General features: G+C 38.3%; 2 protein-coding genes across 23 annotated transcripts in view; both read right to left on the reverse strand.

Annotated features, from left to right (window-relative positions):
- LOC309609872 (zinc finger BED domain-containing protein 6) overlaps positions 1-19,330 on the reverse strand; it is a 40,862-nt gene extending 21,532 nt beyond the window's left edge. For 5 of the 22 annotated variants that reach the window (XM_082351962.1, XM_082351961.1, XM_082351958.1 and 2 more), the window contains exons 1-3: positions 11,794-12,154; positions 7,281-7,479; positions 5,928-6,047 (exon numbers count right to left, since the gene is read on the reverse strand). In XM_082351962.1, the coding sequence (XP_082208088.1) occupies positions 5,928-6,047; positions 7,281-7,334 (174 nt within the window). In that variant the 5' untranslated portion in view covers positions 7,335-7,479; positions 11,794-12,154. The other 17 variants (XM_082351952.1, XM_082351954.1, XM_082351950.1 and 14 more) reach the window with 17 other exon arrangements.
- On the reverse strand, positions 12,293-12,736 carry LOC309609934 (uncharacterized protein; the record flags this gene model as incomplete). The annotated part of the gene is made up of 1 exon (XM_082352111.1): positions 12,293-12,736. The coding sequence occupies one exon, from the start codon at positions 12,734-12,736 to the stop codon at positions 12,638-12,640; it is 99 nt and encodes a 32-aa protein (XP_082208237.1). The 3' UTR covers positions 12,293-12,637.
- Positions 19,331-25,311: the final 5,981 nt, after the last annotated feature.

Below are 25,311 nucleotides of genomic sequence, written 5' to 3' on the forward strand. Positions count from 1 at the left end.
AAATAATGCACATGAAGCACTTAGCACACAGAAAAGACTCAATAAACTGCAGTTATTATTTGAAGCTGAGAGTTCAAGACTTGGAAAAATTCTTCCCATTCGTGACTTCTAAAGGTTCATGTAACACACTACGATGGTATTTTTCCTTCCCAAGCTACCTCGCTCTTATAAAGGGGAACAAGAAAAACAAGAATACCGGTAAATCTAGAATGATTTGCTGGATAACAGGATATATGTCCAAGAGAAATACATACATAAGTTCTAATATACACATTAGATGTATATAAAGAATATTCAAAGAACACTATTTGTAACAGCTCCAAAATGGAAACAAACCAAATGTACATCAACACTAGAATGGATAAATACATTGTAGTATATTAATAAAATACAATGCTATCCAGTAATGAGAGGGAATAAACTTAACACCATAGGTGTAGAACGAAAGAAGCCAGACACAAAAGAGCACATACTGTATGATTCCATTTATGTAAAGACCAAAACAGGCAAACTCCTCTACTGCAGAGTAGTCAAGACGGTGATTAGTTTTGGGGGTGTGGTGAGTGACAATGAAGAGATAAAGGGGGAAGACAGAGTGTTAGAAATGTTCTATTTCTTGATCAGGGTGCTGGTCTAGTAAGTATATTCACTTTGTGAAAATTCTTCAACTTGTAAGATTATGATATGTACACATTTCTATATATACTTTAACAAATAGTTCAATAAAGAAAAAGAAAAAAAAAGATGTGATAAGCGCTTCTGAAAAGCAACTAAATTCTGATTAATAACCTGATTATGTTGGATCTCTCATAATAAGCAGCCTAAGGATTAAATTTCCGGGAAAGAACAGAAGCACTACTTCAGAAATGTTTAAATATGGAGGAAAGAAACAGAGGAACAATGACCATTACAAAAAGATCCTTAAATGTATCAAAAAGGGTGAAGATCCCAATATCTACTATATTGGGAGATTGATAATTTGATAATACACTGTGTTGGTAGGGATATGGAAGAATCATGGAGTCCCACATACTGATAATGAAAATATAAATTAGCTCAACATCTCTGAAAGGTGACTGGGTAAAAACTATGTAAAAAATTTATGTCCTGCACTTACTGCCGCATATTTTAAAAAAGTATAGCAAATAACTTTGCCTCTGAAAACACTGGATAGTATTTATTAGTCTCCCGTTACACTTAAAAGGTAGGTATAATAGATACCATTGTTTTTTAGAATTAACAACAATTATTCTATTACTCCTTGAGGCAGAATCTAATGCCAATCTTCCTTGCTCCTGGATTTGTGTTTGCTTAAGTTTTTACTTCTTTCCTGAAAGCAATCTTCAAATTACTGGATGACTACTGTGAGAGCATCCTCTTTATACAGGAGTCACATGACATGTATTTGATCTGTTTAATACTTTTACTGAATTTTGTTTCAAAATAAAAAGTAATACATAAGCAATGAAGATGACTTGGAAAATAAAATGAATGCCTGTTAGGCCATTACCCAGTGAGAGTCACTTATTTTGGTACAGAATTCTTTTTCTTAAAAAACAAAAACAAAAACCTGTAGAATGTATTGATTCACACTTAAAAGAAAGTTGTTCCATATAATTCTGTACATTTTCACTTAGCAACACATCCTCCATAGTAACATTCTCCTATATGATTACTCCTTTAACTTTTTAATAGTAACATAGCACATGGTCCAAAGATATACAGTTAATGCTCACATTATTTAATTAGCAAATACTGAACCAGTTTGCTCAAGGAAACAGAGTTGGGTTCCTGAAAGCTCCTGGTCACATTTTCATCAAGTGATCAATACATAATCTTGTTTTATGTGTGTCTGTGTTTAAAGACACCTTATTTAATAAATATCATTGGGGACTTCCCTGGTGGCGCAATGGTTAAGAATCCACCTGCCAATGTAGGGGACACAGGTTCAATCCCTGGTCTGGGAAGATCCCACATGCTGCGGAGCAACTAAGCCCATGTGCCACAACTACTGAAGCCCGCATGCCCTAGAGCCCGCACACCACAACTACTGAAGCCCGCACACTCCAGGGCCTGTGTGCCGCAACTACTGAAGCCTGTGTGCCTAGAGCCAGTGCTCCACAACGAGAAGCCACCACAATGAGAAGCCCACACTCCGCAATGAAGAGTAGCCCCCACTCGCTGCAACTAGAGAAAGCCTGTGCACAGCAACGAAGACCCAATGCAGCCAAAAATAAATAAAATTTTAATAAATAAATAAATATCATTGATTCATTAACACTGAACTCAAGGTCAATAGCGCTGTAACTCACACCTGAATGAAGCTTATCGAACACTCGTGTTTTCTACACAAGGCACGTAAGAGCTTTCTTGCACTTAGGGACATTACATACAGCACTTCAGCACTACACTTGGGGGCCATTTAAAACAGCAAAATCACAAACAAAAAGCACAAAAATGCAAACAAACATGGCACTAAATAGATCATGAAGAGGACATCTGTACTGATTTTGGGGTTATAAATAAATTTTAGCATATATACAAATTTGCAAATATGGAACCCATGAATAATGAAAGTCGATGCATCTAGAAAGGGGGGTATACAGTAAAACGACTCCTTACCAATCCTGTCTCCCCTCTCCTATAGTCATTGTTGTTAGGTTTCTCCTTTATACTTCCAGAGATATTTAAAATGCATATACGAGTGAAAAATAAATATAAATTCTTTTCCTTATCTTTTTTTAACACAAATGGTAGTATATTACACACTTTATTCTGTCCTTTGCTTTTTCAGTGACACTATAGCCTGATCTTTTCATATAAATAAATAAGTAGTATCCCTTTAAAATTTTCTGGTAACAGCTGCCCAGCACTCCACTGTATGAATGTAATAAAATTTATTTTAAATGAAGGTTCGGTTGCTTCATACACTTTACATATTACAAATTATGTTACAATGAGTAATTCGGCATAGATCTCATTTTGCACATAAGTACAGATGAGACAAAGGTACAGGCAGTTAGTAGTTTTGAAAGATGCAGCCAAACAAGCCTCTGTGCAAAAAAGAGTTAACAGAGCAGCCCTAAGCCTGAAGTCCTCAGATAGCCTGCTTGTAAGGCTGGCCCTTTTCTGGCATGTGGGAAATTGGCTCTTAGAATGCTCCTGGTCAGTTAACTGGTCACTGTGCCTAGACTGTTCATGCAAACAATATGGCTTATGCTGAACACCTGACATCCTTCTAGGAGAATAGAGTTTTGGTATGTGTTAGGTAGAGGGTGCCTATGTGACCAGCCCCAATAAAAAAATTTGGATGCTGATCTAATGGGCTTCCCTGGGCAAAAACACCCCACACATGTTGCTGCATTTTTACCACTGGGGGAAGTGTATGTTCTTTGTGACCCCTTATGGGAGGGAAAGATAATAAAAGAAACCCACACATGGATTCCTCCAGACTCTGTGTTTTTTTCTTTTATGATCAGTGTATCCTTACTATATCACTGTAATAAATCTTAGCCATGAATAAACCATATGCCAAGTCCCATGAGTTTTTTAGAAAATCTCCAAATGCAGATGTTCTTAGAGACTGACACACCTTTCCTAGGAGTTGTGCCAGTTTACACTCTGCTCACAATGGTACAACATGATTTTTCGAAAGTTCCAGAGTATTCCTTTTTCTGAATGTATTTAGTGAATTCCCTATTTGGAAGACAGCATAGCATGTAGTTGAGAGACCATAAATCTGAAACCAGAATGGAGTAGTTATTTATATAACCACAGGCATACAAATTGCATATTTAGTCTCTTTCTTCTTTCCCCACCCCCTCTCAAACAATTCAGTCCAAAGTCATTAGGTGAAGCTGAGAGAGGAAGGCATTCATGTTGGGAGAGGGAAGGGCAAGTGGCCCAGAGCAAGGTGTTGGAGGTTGACTGAGATGAGGAAGGTATCCACGTGACAAGGTGGAACCGGCATAGGGTGTCAGGGTTAGTAAGGCACTTGTGTAGGAGGATGGCCTGGCACAAGGTTGGCGCCTGAGAAGGGTGAGCAAGGCTTTTATGCAGAAGGGATCCTAATGTAGGGTGAGGAGGGTATACTCATGGAGTGTCAGCCTAGAATGGGCATCAAAGATCAAGTGGGGTGAGGAAGGCAGGCTCTTCTGAGTGGGTCCTGGTACAGTCAGAGAATGAGCAGGGTGAGGAAAACAAGCATCTCACATGGGAGGGCTGCCCAACACAGAGTATCAAAGCCCAAGGATGTGAAAAAGGTATCCATGGTGGGGAAGAGAGGTCCGGAGCAGGGTGAGGAAGGAGTCCTCACAGTGGAGCAAGGTGGGAGGCCTGCCCTGGTACAGGATGTCAGAATCGAAACAAGGTGAGAAAGACGTCCTGTGCAGGAGCAGCCTCATGTGACATCAGAGCCTGAGAGGAAGAAATAGGCTGTGATACACTGTCTAGTTTACATAACTAGGGGACTGATCAATAAGATTAAGAACAATGGAAATCAAGTTTTGGAGAAGAGAGTTACAAGTATGAATAAGAAGACTAGACAAAGCCCTGTAGTGTTGGTAAATTGGAAGCATCTATGTGAACTCATGATTTTCAATACATAAAGTAATAAACAACGATATAAATGTATGTATATCCATTTATATATTCCTCTGTTCTGTCCACTGCATGCCTGGAAGCAGTGACACTCCAGGAGCAGTTACACTAGAAGGAACCAAGGCTCCTTGCAGAAATGGCTGATTCCACAACTGGAGGAGGAAAAGTACCAGATGAACCTGGATAATCTTGTTAGGCCACAAAGTGAAGACGTGTTCAAGGAATGATGGAAACATCAAAAAGACACAAAAACCAGCTTTAAGGTCTCTTACTGGCCCAGACTGAGTCAACCTGAGGATAAAAAATGATAGTAGTGACATATAACACACTGAATAAAACAGGAAACCATGAGTTCACACATAAAAAGCTAGAAAAAAAACCTTGAGAATTTGATGAGGAATGGGATAATTACAAGGTCTCCAAGTTCCTCTCCACAAAATACTTACTAAATACAAAAAGGAAAACTTTATAGTGAAGCAATCTGGTGGATACCACCTTAATGAAGTGATCAAAGTTAACAACACCAGTAATGGGATAATTAAAATTGTATGCCACCCAATGGTAAGCAATGAGAAGAATAACACCTCTGTGATATTCCTGCCAAATATACATGATCTGAATTTAGTAATGAGAAAATATCAGATAAACCCAAATTGAGGAACACTCTACAGAATAACTGTCCTAAAACTACCAAAAATGTCAAGGCCAATGAAAGGCAAGAAAAGACTAACTGTTCTAGACAGAAGGAGACTGAAGAGTTATGGCAACTATATGCAACACTTGATTCTGGACTCACTCCTACTGCAATAAAGGACATCACTAGTACAATGGCAAAACTTGAATGGGATCTGAGGATTCAATGAAAATAATACATATATGTTAATTTTCTAATTTTGATGGTTGTATCACAGTTATGTAAGAGAGTATCTTTCTTGTTTGTAGGAAACAGTCATGAAAGTATTTGGAAGTGATAGGAAATGTCAGTAATTTACCCCTAAATGGCTTAGAAGAAAGTTTTATAATACTGTACTTGCAACTTTTCTCTAAGTTCAGATTGCTTTAAAATAAACATACAAATATTCCCCAAATATACATATATAACTTTTACACTTTGGACAGATTACCAAACTACCTTTAAGAAATACGATACCAATTCATACCATATAACATCTAGATATTAAGTGAACATTTTAATGAGAGCAATTTCACTAGGTCATTAAAAAAATTTAACCCACATGTTATATGAAATGCTGTTTTTTACCCCCATATTTTTTTATTGGCCCATCAGGACACAAGACTACTTACTATAATACAAACTGAAAACTTACATCAATCTCCATGTGCCGAAACCTGCACACCTGTCGAAAACAGCGCCCTTCCTGCCATAATGTGCAAACAGTTTCATTGCCTAATGCAGCTTCACAGTGACGGAAAGGACAGCTGTCACCCTGTAAACAAAGAGAATAATACAGAAAAGAACTGTGGTACCAAACTAGACACCAGGCAAAATGTTCACTGTACATTTCTTGGTATCTAGACAAACACAAATGAGTAAGGAGAGACAGGTAAAGTAGAAAACAACTGAGATGAGATGACGAACAATCTGAGGTCAACAAATTTTTAATTTCCTAAAACCTATTTCTTGACAGCATCCTATATCTGATCTGACAACATGAATGACACAAGCTGAGAGATGGGGCTGAAAAAGACAAGTGGGAGTATTAGGTACTCTTTAAAAATATATTTTACTGTTAATCTTCAAAACCATTTCATACATCCTGACTTGTGTAACTAGCTTTTAATGGAAAATTATAAAGTAAGTTAATAGATTAGAATTTAAGTATAACTCCATACTTCACTATGTATTTCATACAATGTTAATATCTGAAACAAAATGCTACTGTTGTGCAACTTGCTATATAAAATCAAAGCTTTGCTCAAAACTGACAATTTTAAACATAGCACCAATATGATTTAAGAAAAATTTTTGAAAAAAAATATCTGAAACAAAATGCTATTGTGCAACTTGCTATATAAAATCAAAGCTTTGCTCAAAACTGACAATTTTAAACATAGCACCAATGTGATTGAAGAAAAATATTTGAAAAAAATATACAAGTATAGAATTAGTCATAAAGGAACAACAGAAAATAGCAGACAGATCTAAATGGAGCTATAGAAGAATCAAGCTGAAAAACAGGAATCTCTGACAAAGAAAAAGCAATAAAGCTGCAAAAGCTTATTCAGAAGAGTGGCTTTAGTATTCAGCAGGAAATCTGAATCAAGAAGTCAAATTCAACCCATGACAATTTCTACAAGTACAATACAACCTACCCATTCATTTAACACAAAGTAAATAAAAGCAAAGTTGGCCAGCCACAGTAAAAGTGCTCCTAATTCCAAAAGCACCCTGAACAGATTAATTACAGCTAGAAGAACACTGAATGATGTTTAAATGCTATGAACCTTTTTATTTTTGGAGAATATGGAGAACATAAAATGAAGAGAAAAAAATGATGAAGAATGAATTCCCTTAGGCATGCTACCCTTTACTAAAAAACTGACAGCAGATAATAAATAGCTGAGCAAAACATAAAGACGACTTGGTATATTGGGAAAATCTTATCCAATTTTATTAGGGAAATCATAGAAAGAAATGATTTAGAGATGCCAATTCTTACTTTAGTACATGTAGAATAGAAAAAAAAATAGCAGTCTTCTCCTTGATTAGGCATGCTGAGTAGATCCTCAGATGAGAAGTGGCTTCTTGAAAACAAGCCACTGCTTCCTCAAGGCGAGGACCAGCTCCAAGTCCTCTTGAAATGGGTTTAATCTTCCAAAAGACAACTCAATCACAGAAATTGTCTTTTAAATGTAATCCTAAAATGAGAAGACAATGAACAAAAGTATTTCAGGTAAATTTTTCCAACTTTCTCCTCCAAATCACCTTGACCAACGAGATCACACATTGTTAAAACCAACTTTTAATTGTATTAATATGTCTGTATTGCCTATAACAAAGCTTTATGAAAACTGATTCACATTTTATTCTGATGTGAATGCTGTACATTCTCATCTACAATGTAAAAGTTTTGTTAAGAATAGCCATGCTTCTTTCTTTTGCACACTCTATGGTGCTTCAGCATAAATTAGGTAAGCACTGCACACTCAATAAATGACCTGTAGTTTAGATTATTAATAGGACTTGGATTATTTTACACAAGATAATTTGCTAAATCTACATTTCTGACAAACCAGATTTTTTTTCATCTAACAGAAGTTCCAATATTTTCACAAGCATTTTTGTTATTTCAAAAGTTTATAAGTATGTGGAAAAACTCACTAGAAAAATTGGGGAAACAATTACCCCTGAAAAATCTGTAGAGCTAGCTAATAATTAAGATGGACAAAGAGCTGCACACCAATTGCAAACAAGGAGCAAAAGAAGTTCTCAGGGCTTGACCCATAAAATAGTGCTTATGCAAAATGACCAATATTCCCTCCCGCCTCAGTCCCTGCCATACCCTGGCCCCCCGCACTAAAGGGTTCAAGAAAGAAAGCTTCTAGAGAAGTAAAAATACATGACAAGAGCACAGGCCAGAATTTGGAAGGGGTTTCTACAAACTCCTACATCAGAAGATCGGGTTTCAGAAACACTGATCTAGGGACTTCCCTGGTGGTCCAGCGGTTAAGACTCTGTGCTTCCACTGCACGGGGCGTGCAGTCGATCCCTGGTCAGGGAAGTTCCACATGCTGAGAGATGCGGCCAGAAACAACAACAACAACAACAGAAACATTGATCTACAATTTGAAATCAGCTGAATCAAATTCCTTCATATTTCCCACTAACAATTCCTAATCCAAGAACAGCAGGCCATGACAAAAACCAGCCTTTAAGTCAGCAACCAAGGTTAGAAGAGTTATGTTACTAAACATACCTTCAAAATGTACATACCCTATGACTTCCGATTCCACTTCTAGAATTTATCCTGAGATTAATATTCAACAAATATGCAAAATAATAGTGCATAAGAAAGTTCATCACCATCTTCTTCTAACAATGAAAAACCACCTAGAAACCTAAATGTTCAAAAACCGATGCATCTATAAGCCAAGGAATGACACGGACTGCCAGCAAACACCAGAAGCTAGAAGCAAGGAAGGATCATTTCCCTACAGGTTTCAGAGACAGCATGACCCTGCCAACACCTTTTCAGACTTCTGGACTCCATAACTGTGAGATAATAAATTTCTGTTGCTTTAAGACACCCAGTTTGTGGTACTTTGTTATGGAAGTCCTAGGAAACTAACACAGATTACAAATATAGCCAACTAAACTTTGACAAAGGAGCAAGGCAATTTCAGTGGAGAAAGGATAGTCTTTTCAATGAACACTCCTGGAAGAAGTGGACAAAAGATCGAAACAGATACCTCACCAAAGAAAACATACAGATGACAAACAAGCATATGAAAAGATACTCAACATCACAGGGAATTGCAAATTCCTTCAGCTAAAATCCAAAAACATACCACCAAATGCTGGTGAAGATGAGTAGCAGGAAGAAGTCTAGAAGAACATAGACCAAAATGTTAGCAGTAGTTACGGCCACTGTAATTCTTTTAAAAATTACTGAAGGAAGTAGTCTAACTTCAGAAAAAAAAAAACTTAGAAAAAATAACTAAATAATAGTAGAAAAAGAACAAAACAATGAAAAGGCACTAGTTCATTGCTTTTTAAAACAACTACTTGGGGTATCTGATTTATGACATAGCTGATAAATCCTAAATAAAGCAAAGTGAACCACAGTATATAGAAAGAGTAACAAAACATGATCAAAGGGGCTTCCCTGGTGGCGCAGTGGTTAAGAATCCACCTGCCAATGCAGGGGACACAGGTTCAAGCCCTGGTCCGGGAAGATCCCACATGCCGCGGAGCAACTAAGCCCATGCGCTACAACTACTGAGCCTGCGCTCTAGAGCCCATGAGCCACAACTACTGAAGCCCGCTCGCCTAGAGCCTATGCTCCACAGCAAGAGAAGCCACCGCAATGAGAAGCCCACACATGGCAACAAAGACCCAATGCAGCCAAAAATAAATAAATTAAAAAAAAAAAGAACATGATCAAAGAAGGTTTATTCCAGGACAAAGAATGGTTTAATACTGGGAAATTCATTACATTAATAGGATAAAGGGGGGCTAAAAACAGAAACTCTATGGTATCTTAAGATTTCAAAAACAGAAAAACAGTGAAAAAAAAGATTGAAAATTATAAATTTTTTAAAGTTAAAATGGCTTAAAAAAAAGAAAGCTACAACACAACATCTACTCCCAATAAAAACTCTTTGTAAATTACAAGGAACCTCCTTAGCATGAATGTACTAATTCATCAGAAACTATCAACACACCAGACATGGTAAAACACTAGAGGTAAATCACTCAAGGCAAAAAAAAAAAAGGCAAAAAAAAAAAAGTCTCGCTGTCTGCACCATCATTCAACACTGTTCCAGAGTCCAGTACATGCAACAAGGAAAAAAAGGTATAAGGATTAGAAAGGATGAGGCAAAAAGTTTAGTATCTGCACATTATATGCTTGCAAACTATAAAATCTAACAATCAACTAAAGAAATTTAAAATAAGATATTTAAAAGATCAATAGATTTCCTATGTGCCAGCAACAATCATAATACCCTAGAGTAACTGAGAAAAATAAAGAAAATCTTAAAAAGAATGAGAGGTCTTGTGCTTCCTGATATTATCATAGATGTGAAAAATAACATTTGAATGTAGTATTGGCAAATGAATGAGTACAAGATTAACAGAATCTAAGCAGTTTCTGGAAAAGGTGGCATTTGAAATTAACCAAAAAAATTAGCTACCCATTTGAAAAAAACAATTACTACTTCATACGAAAAGGTTCCAAGGGAATAAATGCAAGCATGGCAAAGAGGCTTTAGCTCACTAAAAGCACTACATAAGAAAGATTCTAAATTCGTAACTAAGCTGAACAAAAAAGCAAGCAATATTTGACAATGCTTAATGGGAGGAAGAGAGACAATGTCATATAATTACAATCCTTAGATTACATTTTTAATATAAAATATATAACCACCCAAGTACTGGAAAAAAAAATGCATTCTATTTTATTTTATAAGCTCAGGATGAAAAACACCTGCCCTTAACATGATACCAGTTACAAACCATAATAAAACTGATGGGTTTCACTACATAAAATGAAAAACATTCATATAGCAAAAGGTCTATCAGCAACACGACCAAAGATTAATATCTTCACTCAAAGGGATGTGTTAAGAACTTTTAAAAATCAAAAAGACTTCATTAATTCAGTAAATTGGTATAATCTCTTTAGGGAATTTTAACAATTCTACAAATTTGCATCTAAGAAGTGGTTCAAAGAAATAGCTCACATGTATGTGTGTACAGAGCTGTTTTTGGATGCAGGGCTTTTCTGTTTTTAATGGCAAAAACCCAAATGTCTATCAATCAGGGATACATTATATTATGGCACATCCATCCATATAAAGGAACACTATGTAGTCATTAAAAAAAGGTGAGGCAAAGCTATGTGTATGGACACTGAACTATGCCACAATAAACTATTAACAGTGCTTTTCTCTGAGGTGGAATTACAGGAAGAGCCCACCTTGTTTATATTGTTTTTACCTTTTTTATAATGTGCATATATTATCAAAAAAAGAGGGGGTAGGGATATTTCCATCAAAAAAACTAAAAACTTGTAAACAATTACAAGAAAAAAACGTGTTGACAATATCTTTTTTTTTTTTTTTTTATAAATTTATTTATTTTTCGCTGTGTTGGGTCTTCGTTTCTGTGCGAGCGCCTTCTCTAGTTGTGGCGAGCGGGGGCCACTCTTCATTGCGGTGCGTGGGCGTCTCACTATGGCGGCCTCTCTTGTTGCGGAGCAGGCTCCAGACGCTCAGGCTCAGTAGTTGTGGCTCACGGGCCCAGTTGCTCCGCGGCATGTGGGATCTTCCCAGACCAGGGCTCGAACCCGTGTCCCCTGCATTGGCAGGCAGATTCTCAACCACTGCGCCACCAGGGAAGCCCCGACAATATCTTTGATTTTCTTACTGATCCAGGAAAATTATGCCTTAAATTACAAAAATGTTCACTCCTTTAATCAGGGGAAAAAAAGAACACATTTCCACACTTACATTAGCTGGTTGCTCTCAGCAGGAATGTCTGTGTCTTCACTGAGTTCCAATCTATTACGCCTGTAGGTCGAACCAACACTCAATCCATGAATTAATAATAATGAGGCAGAAAGAATTTTCCTCCTCACATTGCCAAGGAAACCTCTCAGCCACAATTCAAACACAGGGTGTGTTTTTAAAACATCTCCCAACTACTGAGAGATTTAAGTCCATTCAAATAACCTTTGTCAAACTGGAGACAGCTAAGGTTAGTTATCTCCTCAACAAAAAAACAACAAAAAAGAGTTCATATAAAGATGAACTTGAGATTCAAAGATTAAAAAAAAAAAAAAAATCCATCTTCCATAGCCGAACAATTAATTTAAAAAGAAAAAAGAAAAAAAAAAAAGAAAAAGAACACCAAAATTCAATAAGATCCAATTTCTGGTCTTCAAGATTTCTTCACCTATTAAGAAAAAAACAGAAACCTTCCCCCATCTTTATTATCTGTATAATAAAAACATACTTGTATGTAAAAATATAAAGTGTTTTATGTATAACATACATATACATATATACTAACTGGCTTATACACACACACACACACACACACACACACACAAATGTGTAGAAATAAAACATTTGGGTAAGTTTTCCCTTTTAAAATACACTACAAAAGGCTTTAAATTTGGGTTCATTATAAAAATAGTGAACTTCCTCTTCTACCAAAGTATCATGACGTATATTAATATGTTACACTAAATTTTGCCCAGCCCACAAAATAAAGATGAAGGGAAATCCTTACACATATATCGATGTGTACAATGTGGATGTATGTATATCATCACATCATCTTTTATCACCTTCAGGGAGTGTTTAACCAAAAAAGATAGAAATGTATAGTTATAGAGTAACTACAGAGTGGTGCAGCAAGCTGTAGAAGGCAGAGCAGCATTATAGTCATCCTGAACTGGCACTGTCAAAATTACAGAAAGTTTCTATCTAATAAGGGAAGATGTTTTCCTTCTGTTATGGCAACACCAGTGTCACTGGCATGACATTCAATGGTGGCCCTGCAAAGGCTTGCTTATGCAGCCTAGTTCCAAATTCTTTACTAGATGACTTCAACTAAAGACTTTGTAATTATCCATTTACTCCAGTTAGTAAAAGGGTAAACTTTTGGAGTTGAAATTTCATTTCACAATGGTACATTTACCATTTAAGAATTTCAAAAAAACAAAAAACAAAAACAAAAAACAATTTTGATACATAGAAATGAGTTCTAAATTTTGAACCAGCCCAGTAACAAAGCAATTTTGATTCTCACGTAATAAATACTACATAATTTCTAGGCTAAATCTTGCCAAATACTACCCAAGACAAAACTAAAATCAAAACTTAAAAAAAAGTGGACACCTTTTACTCACACTTAATACTAGTCAATTTTCCAGGAAATTTTTGGGCAGGGAATATCCCCAAATCTAAAATGAAAAAAAGGAAAAATTGGGATCTTACATTAGTTATTCAGTCTGAAACTTTTAATAGACTTTTACTAAAAGTCATCATTTATGGCCTCCCACTCAATCACAAAAACATACTTCCAGAGTGGAAAGGGACAAGATCAACTGAGATCAATTCTCTCATTTTACCAGTGAGGCAATGATTCCTAACACATGAAAATATTGACTGCTTATTTTTAAATAAGAATTAAGGCCAAAATAATCTCAAAGTTAAGAATACACTATTATGGATCATTCAGTATAATTTTTAAAAGACATTTAAGATCACTTAAATTCAGAGAAACATTCTGTGGGAAAGGGATACTGGTTTGTCACAGTATACTCATGGGGCTTTCATTCCAATTTCCATTCAATCTTTTTCAATTCTGTAAACTTTTTATTGTCATTTACCCATAAATTATATAAAAGTAGCTAATCTTTGTTTTTACAATAAAAGTTAAAAAGGGCAATTCAAAGACTAAAAGTAATTTCTTCCTAATTGTTTTCTAATGTTTCCTTTCTATAAAGACCCAATCTTACCTATAAAGGGCAACTCTATCACACTTAGTAAGTTGAAATTATAACGCTGACCAGTATGAGGAGGCAATTAGAAATTCCCAAATATAAAACAATTTTGTGAACTTTGTTTTTGCCAAGCTGTAAGTATGAATCACGGTTTTTAAAGAAATAGAAAAATGGTGGTGATGAGGAGAGATGCCAGTTTAGTATGCTTTTTCTCTATTTCATTGGTTTCAGAGCAATCAAACTTCCCAAGTTGAGAGAAATTTTTACTTAAAACCAATTACTAGCTCAATCTGCCAGCCAGAAATAGCCTAAGGCCTTTCAATGCTGCACTATATTTTTTTAACTAAAAAAGTCTTTTTTTCTCTCAATTGGTATAAACAAAATTTCAAGTGACAGCTACACTGAGTTACTACTATGAAATCTTTAAAGTTAATCTTCACTTTGTCAACATTATATTACCTCTGAGGAATTTTCAGCCCTTTCTGTGTTTTCAGGTTTCCCCAGATTGTGCATAAAGAATAATTAGTATAACTGTATGTAACAATTATAGCAATTAGGACACAGTAACATAGCAATAAGTTGCCCATTTTAAATGGAGAAAAGAAAAAGAAATTAAGATAATATTTCTTTTTCACTGCTTTGAATAACTTCATTCTCAGGATCCCAGCTCAGAACCAATGAAGAATAATCATAGTTAACATTTTTCAAGTTCATTTTCAGAAACATCAGCTGTTCTATATTGTCAAAGTCCAGGCTCATGATCTGCTTTGGATGAAAGTGGCTATTTGCAGTAAAGATACATTCAGATTGCCAACTACACATGGGGCAGCTCAGATACTGAATGGCAACTTGGGTCAAAGCTGGCCATATGCTCACCTTCTTCTGCCAGTAAATCAAAGGGTCATCAACTCCTGAGGTCTCTGAATACTTCTCATTGAAGTATTCATCCACTACTGCCATAGCAGAAGGAAACATGAAGCTTTTGCCTCCAATGGCAACATTATCTGCAACTGAACTATCAACAGACCCTGAACTGGAGGTGCCTTCTCTTATAGATGAGGTAAATGAATCAGCTCCTACTATGGTTGAGGAACCAGAAGCTTCTGAAGTTGCAATACGGCAGACCTCTGATGAAGATTCCATATAGTTACAAACTTCTTCTGCAAGGATCTGCTTGTAAGTTTCCAAATCAGCACCTTGAGGGAAAAAGTCTTCCAAACTCTTTTTAAAGCAAGGGTCTAACAAAGCAGCCAAGATACAGGGCTTGGATTTGAGCATGGCACTTAATAGGGTATCAGTTTCAAGTTTCAGAGATAAACTGTCTACCAGATTGAGGGCCTGAGTAATACCTCTAACTTGAAAATCTTCTCTGAGCTTCTGCAGGGAAAGGAGTAGATGATGGATTAGGGGTAGCACCTGATTCAATCCTGTAGTCTTCACACTCACTTTCTGGGTGGCCTCCTCAAATGGTTTAAGAATATCACAAACATACGTCATTAGAGTCCACTGAAGGGAGGTGAGCACAACTCCACTGGCTCTACCAAGACTATGGTGAACTGAGTAACAATGCTCCAAGAGCCATTTTAACATATAAAAGGTAGAAATCCAATGGCCAGCTTCATCCTGCTTCAAATTTTTCCATGGAAGTTGGTGATCATTTTGGAACTCTTGTAGTATCTGACGGGCCTTGACTGAATGACTAAAATGATGACAAGTTTTCCTAGCAGCCACTAACATGTTCTCAATGCTTTTGTGCTCACAGAAAAAGTCTTGAATGACTGTATTTAAACAATGCAGGAAGCATGGCACGTGGGTAAAACCACCATCTTTGATTGCATGTACTACATTAGAAGAATTGTCAGAAACGATGAAGCTAGGGATGAGGAAATTAGGAGAAAGCCACAGACCAATCTGGTCATTTAATTCTTGTAAAATGTTGGTTATCAAACAGTCTTTGGCCAAACCTGTTACACAGAGAACTGCCCACTTTCTAAAATTGGGGATCCTGCCATTACTGGAAGAAGTTGTAGTCTGCAAAGAGACCCAGTGTACAGTCACAATGAAATAGTCAGTGGATGGGTCATGGGTCCATATGTCCACAGTCAGGTGGATCTTTTGGCTTTGAACATTCTCCAAAGTTAAGAAAATTTTTTCTCTGACCCAATCATATAATTGAGGCACAGCCTTAGTGAAAAAGTAAGTTTCAGATGGTAACCTGTAGTCAGGGGCCACAATCTGCATGAACCTCTGAAAGGCTGGAGTTGAGAAATAGTTGTAAGGATGCATATCTTCCACAATCATTTGAATAATTGCCTGACTTATTTGACTTGAGGTTGAATTTTCACAATATGTTGTTTCTTGTTCCTGTGCATGCATTAGAGTGTCTTGCTCTGCAACAGGAATAGGACTCTCAGATCTTCTATTTTCAACCTCTAATACAGGAGGTTCATCTGAATCAGAGTCACTAAGGTCCTCAGCTGTTACATCCTGGCTGCCTGTAGACTTCTCTCCAGGCAAAGTATCACTCAAGAGATCATTTCTCTCAGTCTCAGCTTCATCTAATCCATTTCCAACTGCACCACTGTCTTTGTTGGCAACTGCCCAATGGATGGGATGTGTGGCCTGCAGGTGTCGTTGAAGTGTCGAAGTTCCTAAGTGAGAACCCGGCCTACCCCGGCTCACACTTCTTTTACATATATTACAGACAGCTCTTGAGATGTGCTGAGGATCAGTATAGAAAAAATTCCAAACTGCAGATGTCTTGGCTCTTGTTCCAGGAATTAAGGCATGCTTGACAATGTTACTTTTGATGAGAAATCTCCCTCTTTCTGCCCTTAGGGCATCAGATACTGATTTATCACGTTTCTTTCCCATTCCATTATTATCCAATGGATCAGCAGGGATATATTCAAAGCTTCCACTGCTTCCAGCGGAAGAGGGAGATAAAGGTACATCCAAAGTAAAATCCTCCTCCCCACTAGTAACTCCAAATTTGTTGGCCCTGGTCCAGTGAGGTGAATGCCTTGCCTGCAGATGTCGCTGAAGAGTAGATGTCCCGAGATGGCTACCTGGTTTACCCCTGCTAACACTTTTTTCACAGAGGTTACAAATAGCCCGCCAGGTGTACTGGGGGTCAACATGAAAGAAGTGCCACACAATGGAGGTCTTGGCTCTAGTACTAGGTAAATAGATCTGTTTTTCTATATTGCTCTCAAAAAGACTTTCTTCATCCTGCTCAGGGGCATTGGAAGCTAACAAAGCAGGGGCATCTGCAACTGGCCTCCCAGATACCAAATCCTTACTAAACTTTTTCGCAAGGATCAGTTTCTTTCGTCGCCTTTTCCCCTTAATTCGCAAACCCTTCTTTCTTTTCTTTTTCGCGGGCAATTTTGCCTCTTTATCCAGTCCTTCTGCCACCATCTTTCCCTCTACCACATCTTCTTCATCTGTATTAGACGTAATAGGAACACATCCCAGAATCCCAGCACCACTAAAAGTGCTACATCTTCTGCCAGGAGAGAGTGAGGAAACTGGTACACTTAAGGTACATACACTCATTCTTTTTATGTCTCTGAAATTCGTACCAGAATCTGTTAGTGGGTTTACTCCTCAAACAGATATACAGGTGTTCCTCTCTACTTGCATTACTTTTTCTCCAATTTCTATGGGGAGTCAAATTCCCATTGGACCAATGACTTCCAAACCAGGTTATTTTTGGAGGAAAAATGACAGCAATGGAGAACATTCCCAAACTCTTTCACAGAGGGCTTTAAGATCCCTTCCAACTTTCTGAGTTCTGAATTCAAACAGTCCAATTTACTCATGTTATAGAAAAAAGAACTGAGGTCTACTTTCCCGGAGTAATAGAGTTGATCAGTAGCAGCTAGAAACCAGGTCTTCCAAATCCCAGGTTCATGTTCTTTCTGCTTCAAGAACTATACCTGCTTGAAATGTCTTCAGTTTTTAAAATATGTATTTTTTATGCTGCCTCATGATAGCAACATCAATTTCCCTTAATTCTGAGGTTAATTATTCTCAGTAAATTTCACTTAAACAAAAACATAGTGCATCATTCAACATTCATCGTTTAGAACTGTGATTTGGCAATACAACCCAAAATGTCAATTCTGGAAAGCTAAATCAGACTCCACATACTGGTCATTAACAGCAAATGCTAGTTGAGGCCTTTCAACTCTAAGTAAAAGTAACACAATTTTTAAAAAATGTGGGTACCTAAAAAAATGCTTTGGGAGTAAAATTTTAAAATTTTACTCACAAGCTGAATTTTCAATTTACTGTTCGTATGGAGAGTTAATCCATGCTTGGTTTTCAGACATTTTTAGTCTGGAGAAGCTTTACAGCCTGTAAATGAGTAACTCCTAGGTTGGACTCTATATGAGCAGCAAAAACTGAAATATTAGCTTTAAACCACTTCCATGCCTTCTCGGTTGATCCCTCCCCTTCTCCCAATACCTACATACATTGACCCTAAAAAGCATCGCTATCACTAGTTCAGCCTCCTCAAGGTCCAGAACCAAGGCCTGGAAGATGTCAAGAATATGGGCCTTCCCCATAGGAATCCGCACCGATTATGGGAGTTTAGGGGGTGTTCTTCATTACGGTTTCATCAGTCCTACAAGGAGAACGGAAGTGTCCCTGTTGCTCTTGACTCCGATGCTGAGGGCTGGGAGTGGGAAGTGTAATTAAGGTAAGGAAGGGGTGTAGGATACCGGAATAAGGTCGGTGGCTTTCTGTGTGTGGAGTTTGAGAAAATCTCCCAAGTAGTGGGACCCTGGAGAGGAATGAGAGTAGGTAAAATCAGCTCCTGGCACTCAATTTGACTTAGGCAGCGGGGGTCCGCTAAACTACGGAAACTGTTGCCCCCGAAGAAAGCAATCTAGTGTCAGTTCTCCTCTGGGAGTAGGGAAACAAGTCGGCTTCCTGGGGCTGCTCCGGGCTCCTACAGTTTCACCAACACCGGATGTGGGGGAGGGGAAGAAGGTTCGTTGGGAAAAGGAGCAGGCGCCGTGGGGGTGAAGTGGGGTCGGGGTGGGGTGGATAAGAGCGGGAGCCTGGGGCTTCCAGCCCGCCCCGGCGACGGCAGCGGCCGGGAGGTGGGGGAGGGGGTCGTTACAGCGGTGCCGAAGGACCCGCTCTGACTTCCCGGGCTAGGCCGCGACCCAGGGGCGAGGGGAGGCCGTGGCCACTCCCCTCGCCCTCTCCCCCACCTCCCCGGCCCCAAGCCACCCGGGAAGCAAAAAACGGGTCTAGTTACCAGAAAACAGAAACTTTACCGAACCGTCGACACTATCCCCGACTCCCGCTTGCTGCCACGTCTTTCTTCTTTCTTAGCCGCTACCGCCCGCCGTCCTCTCAGCAGCAACACCAGCAGAAATCCAAAACTGCCAGAGTCAAAGATGGCGCCCGGCTACAGGCTCAGCTCTAAGACCCGGCCACTAAAAGTGCCAGCACGACGCAAAGCGCAAGGATTCTGGGAGACGTAGTTTCCTTTATGACGCGCTGCTTAAGATGGCTTCCCCGGGTGAGAGAGGGTCACGTGAGAGGGGAGGCGATAAACCGGTGGCGTCCCTTCCGTTTTAAGGCACGCGTTTTAGAAAGTAACGAGTGTTTTGAAACCGTCTTTGATTTAAAAAAATTTTTTTAATCAAATTGACGTAATAAGCGAGGAAATCGCGAGAATTGTCTCTACCAGGCAGTAGGCGCTCAGTTTATTCTTACCAGAGTGTTTGCTTAATGAATAAATCGTCCAAATCCTGTGTTAATTTGATTTAGAAATAAACTACTTTTTTCTTGCAATGTTGAAGGATTTGTGCATTTATTTTTATTTGAAGACGTGAAATGGGTTTGAGGGGAGTTTCTTTTATTTCTTAAAACAAATTTTCGTTTTGGAAAAACAATTCATGCTCATTAAAAAGTTGACGAGGATTGAGACGTGAAAAGGAAAAAGATCACTTGCCTACCCACTTCATTATTGATATTGGCCTGTATCTTCCCATTTGAATGTCTTTCCTTTTTCCCCCCGATTATAAAGTAATGCATATGAGTTTTTTAAAGGTAATAATAGAGAAATGTAAAGGTAGAAAGTTTAAATCTGCGTTAACCTCATTCCTGAGAAATAATCTCTCATTAATTTAGCATGTATTCTTTATAACTTTTTTGTATGCAAATATACTTAAATATATTGCACTGATACAGCAGGAGCCCAAGATCCCCCCTGGGTTATAGGCTCAACAGAACTTGCTTAGGTGGCAACATTTTACTGAACTTGGATAAAGGATACATTTCTGCTACTAAGAAAGGATACACTTGATGGTAAAGCTGATGGGATTCCAGGCACCTTTTATTTCCTCTTGGGCTTGTTTCTCCAGCTACCAGCTTAGTGAGAGAGTCCCAGCCAATCCAGGACTGGATATGAATCAGGTCAGACGGGTGAGTCTCTTCACACTTGAGCTGTTATCTCCTTTCAAAGTGAGAAGCCACAGCATTAGAATCCTAGCACCAATCCCTGCATTACATGACAATACTCTGATTGCCATGTCAACCAGCCCTACAAGCAGGTTCTTGGTAACCAGTTTCTGTCTGTGCCACAACACCTAGGGTTTTTCAGTTTAACAGAAGGCTTTCCAAACAGCTGAAATGTTTTCGAGCCTAGGACTTTCAAGCCCCATCCAAGACCTAAGACGTAACCAAACTAGTTTCGGCCTCTCCCAGGAGTGAAATTTTAAACCAATCAGCCTGGTCAGCACTAGTGAGGCAATCTGTCTGATTAAGATTCCCCCCTACCTTCCTCTAAGAAAAGGTAAATTTCCCCCAAATAATCCACTTTTAACTTCCTTGTCCCACCCACTTTCTGCCTGTAAAAACCTTGCATTTTATACAACTCCCTCCTTCTATTTGTTAGATGGGATGGATGCTGCCTGGTTCATGAAACGTTGAATAAAGCCAATTTCATCTTTAAATTTACTCGGTTCAAGATTTGTTCTTTAGCAATAGTTATATTTCATCAAATCTAAGGTATCATGGATTATAACGTGCATCTTATTTTATAGGCCTCTAAGAGAAAAAACTGCCACTTAAACTCTGACAGGCCATTGATCAGAGATATTAAAATTTGATAGGATGTTCATCTCAGAATGAATGAAATACAGTAATTTCAGGATAAGAACAGGCTAAAACTATGCATATTGTTTTGCAACTTGCTTTTTTTCTTCCACTATACCGTTTATCTTGAATATCTTTTAATGGTCATCAGTGCTTAGAGGCCTACCATATTCTTTTTAACAGCTCTCATACCATGGTAAGGCTGTTTTGCAGTAAATTTCACCAGTTCCTTTTTGATGGAAATAATCCAGTTTCCGTCTCCATTAGTCTCTCCCAAGGGGGAAAAGAAAAATAATGGAATAATAGGGACACTGAAGAGTGCAGAAGTTAAAAGCCTCTGACTATTAAAAAGAGGGAGAACTAGTTAGGAAATCCTCTGAAGTCCAGGTGAGAACCCACATGGGGATTCCCCCACCTCACCCCATATATACAAACAGAATTCTCAGGGGTGGATGTGGGGTTGCCCCTTGTTTGTTAAAAGGGGATAAATTATCTAGACCAAGGGCACAATGCCAGGTTTTCCCTACTCACACCCCACCTTGATTCTAAATGAATTTCAAACAATCTTTAGACCTCTTCAGTAAATAATTGACAAAACATTTTACGATGTGCAATGTGAGAGCAAAGGTTTTGTAGAGCCCTCTAGAAATATAATGCAAAATTATTGAGAAAAAATTGATTCAAAAGTGAATATTTATTTAGACTAGGAAAGGAAATCACAATAAATTACACATAAAAAAAAATCTTGTACTATATATATTACAAACTCAAAAAAGTCATACTTTTTTTACCAATAAACTCTATAATCCTCTACAAGACTTTTCTATATATTTAGCTGCATAGTTTTTGATTGCCTCTTCATATGACAATCTTGTAATATTTCTATAAAGAGAATAAAAAATACATCAGTCTTCCCTCTGGAATTTTTAATAAAAAATAGTTTTATCAATGATAATTTAGAAAAGTCTCTTATTTCACAGCTTATTGGCAAAATTGGTGAAAATTATAGATTTGTTGTCAAATTTAGGGAAACTTCCATCAAGTTTCTTACATATGTAAGCACTAAGACTTCGTAGAATTAATATTGAATTATTTAATATATTCTTGACCAGGAGAGAGCAATCATTTTTGCTAGATATATTAGTTATCTATTGCTACATAATAAATTATCCCTAAATTTACTAGCTTAAAACAATGAACATTTATCACCTCACAGTTTCTGTGGGTCAGGAATTCAGGAGCAGTTTAGGTGGGTGGTTCTCGCTCAGGTTCTCTCATGAGATGGCAATCAAGTTGTTGGCCATCTCTACAAGTCATCTGAAGGCTTGACTGGGGCTAGAGGATCCATTTCCAAGCTCTCTCATATAGACCTCAGTTTCTTACCATGTGGACCTCTCCACGGGGCTGCTCAGGATTTTTCCAAACATTAGTTTCTGGTTACATAAATTTCAAACCTTGTCTCTCCTCCACAATGTACATGCCACTTATATCAAGATATGACCTCTGGCCCTACAACTTTGGGTCATAATGCCGGATGAGTCTACATAGCAGGTAATAGGGGTATTGTTGAAAGCCATTTCTACACCTAGATGTCTGGCAATAACTTAACTCTAAGTGAAAGTAACTGTACACATAAATAAAACCCAAAATATTTGTATCCCAACTCAACTTCCTCTTAGCAGGATCCCAAAAATGTCCAACAAGGGGAAGGTATTGGAGAGAGAGTCTGAGTGAAAAGAAACAAGGATCTTAGTCATTGCTATGAAAATATCTTACTTATGGAATGTTATAATAACCACATGAGCATATTGCTAAGGCCTTGCCCAGAGCCTTGAAGGGGGCTTGTGCAAGTAAGGGGCCTGAAGGTTAAACTTCTTAAGCTTTATGCTAAATCCTCCTCTCTTGGTATAGTATGTGGACTGTGGAGCCATATGATCTGGATTCAAATCCTGGCCTGTCCCTCCTCTGAAGCTCTAGCCAACTCTGTGGGCTCCAAGTTGGCAGTAGCCCTCTTTTTGTACTTCCCACATTAGAGAACAGAATGGGAGGGGAACTACCACATGAGTAGCTAGTCCCTTCTCTGACCCAGTGTCCATCACCACTATCCATCAACCTTCCTCTTTTTCTTCCTGCCTTTGGGTCTCAAATGTCTGACATGAGTAAGGAAATAGGAACCAACAGAGTCTCCTAGCAAGGAGCCTTGCACAGGAGTCACAAATACCTTTTAACTGCAATGGATAAATTTAAAACTTCTTGCTCTAGCTGCAAGACCAGAGCTGGTGTCACTGAAATCAACCTTCCTAGGACTGCCTTCCCCTCTTCACTCCCAGTGCTTTTCTTATTTCCTTATATAGAATTTTTTCCTTGGTATTTAATTTTGGAGTGGGGTAACTGTAGTTCTGTTGGGTGATGGGTTAGTTAAGAAAAAGCAGATTAGGTTCTCATTCCCATTTATCTTATACTAAGTATTCTTCTATGTTTAGGTTGCTGTGCTAGGCATTGTGAGGAATCCCAAATAGGCATAATATGTGGAATTGCCCATGTGGAACTTTTCCAGAAGACATGATAAACGTAAAGATAAATAACTGCCATGTATTGTACATCAAGTGTCCAGCTACAGTTTAGACCTGGGATTACAAACTCAAATGCTTATGAGAGCCAGGCACGTGTGTATATGAGAATGATGAGCCAGGTGTAAGAATAAAACTCGAGGGACTTCCCTGGTGGTCCAGTGGTTAAGAATCCACCTTCCAATGCAAGGCATGTGGGTTCGATCCCTGGTCAGGGACCTAAGATCCCACACGCCGTGGGGCAACTAAGCCCACGTGCTACAACTACTGAGCTCGTGAACTCTGGAGCCTGTGCGCCACAACTAGAGAGAAGCCTATGCGCCACAACTAGAGAAGCACGTGTGCTGCAACGAAGAGCCCGTGCACTGTAATGAAAAGATCCCGCATGCAGCAATGAAGATCCTGCATGCCACAAATAAGACCTGACGCAGCCAAGTAAGTAAATAAATAAATAAATATTTTTAAAATTATTTTTTAAAAAAAGAATAAAACTTGAGAATGCATGCCCTAGCTAAAGGTCCCACTGTTACATTCAACTCCAGCCCAGACTTGCCAGGAGGGAATGCCTGATTTTTCAATGGAAGCCAGAAATTCAGATTTTTATGTGAAAATTTATGATTAAGCTGATTCAAATGAAACAAACAAAAAAATCACTTCATGGCCTGGCCTGCAACCCTACTTTAGTTCTAGAAAGGAAGAGGTGGTCATTGAAAAGTGCAGTGTTCCAGGAAATACTTCCTGGAGGGAGTGAGACCTAAGCTGACCTTAAAGCAGTACAGAGTGAGAGGTAAGTGAAGACTATGTTAGGGAGATCCCTGAGGAGCTAGGAGAGAAGTTCAGCTGGGTAAGAATCTACAGATTATAGGAAGAGAGAACATTGTAAAAGTAGGTTGGAGAAAGATGATGGAGGCCCTTGAATGTTGGAAAGGCATTTGAAAAATATTCCTTGGACATTAGGAATTCCTTTGAAGACTTTGGAACAGGGACAGAAAGGTAGAGGATGTGATATTTGCAAACTTGTGTTTCATAAAGGCTAAACTAGTGGTGATGTTCAGCAGGAGTGATGACAGTAAAGAGTCAATGGGAGAATCGAGGAGTGGTCCCTTATTGATCCTACCCATGATCCCCTCTTGTCTCTTGTATTATTTTTTTTTTAAGGTAAGACATAGCTTTTATTGTCATTGTTTTATTTTCAAATATTTATTTATTTATTTATTTATTTATTTATTTATTTAGGCTGTGCCGGGTCTTAGTGGACTCCTTAGCTGCAGCATGCAGAATCTTAGTTGCAGCACGTGTGCGGGATCTAGTTCCCCCACCGGGGATCAAACTCGGGCCCCCTGCATTGGGAGCGTGGAGTCCTACCCACTGGACCATCAGGGAAGTCCCCATTGTCATTGTTTTCTAAAAAATGGCACTACACTGTACATACCATTCTGAGACTTGTTCTTCTCACTTAAAACTATCTGGAGTTCTTTCTAAGCTGGCACGTGTGTGTCACCTCAACCCTGGTTCAGCTGCAAAGAGCTCTGCATGAAGAGTTTTGAATCTCCCACTTGCAGAGTAGGGTACATCCAGAGACATGCAGCAGCTTCTCTACTGACAGCTCCACTAAGAGTGATCTTGACCCATTTGAGTCTTTGCTTTTAGGGTATGAGGGGGACACTATGAGCACTTAAGAGGGTTCTTGTATTTAAAAAAAAATTTTTTTTTATTGAAGTATAGTTGATTTACAATGTTGTGTTACTTTCTGGTGTACAGCAAAGTGATTCAGTTATACATATATATATACATATTCTTTTTCATATTCTTTTCCATTACGG

Source organism: Balaenoptera borealis, assembly GCF_965194805.1.
Source record: "Balaenoptera borealis genome assembly, chromosome: 1".
In the NCBI taxonomy this organism is placed as follows: Eukaryota; Metazoa; Chordata; class Mammalia; order Artiodactyla; family Balaenopteridae; genus Balaenoptera; species Balaenoptera borealis.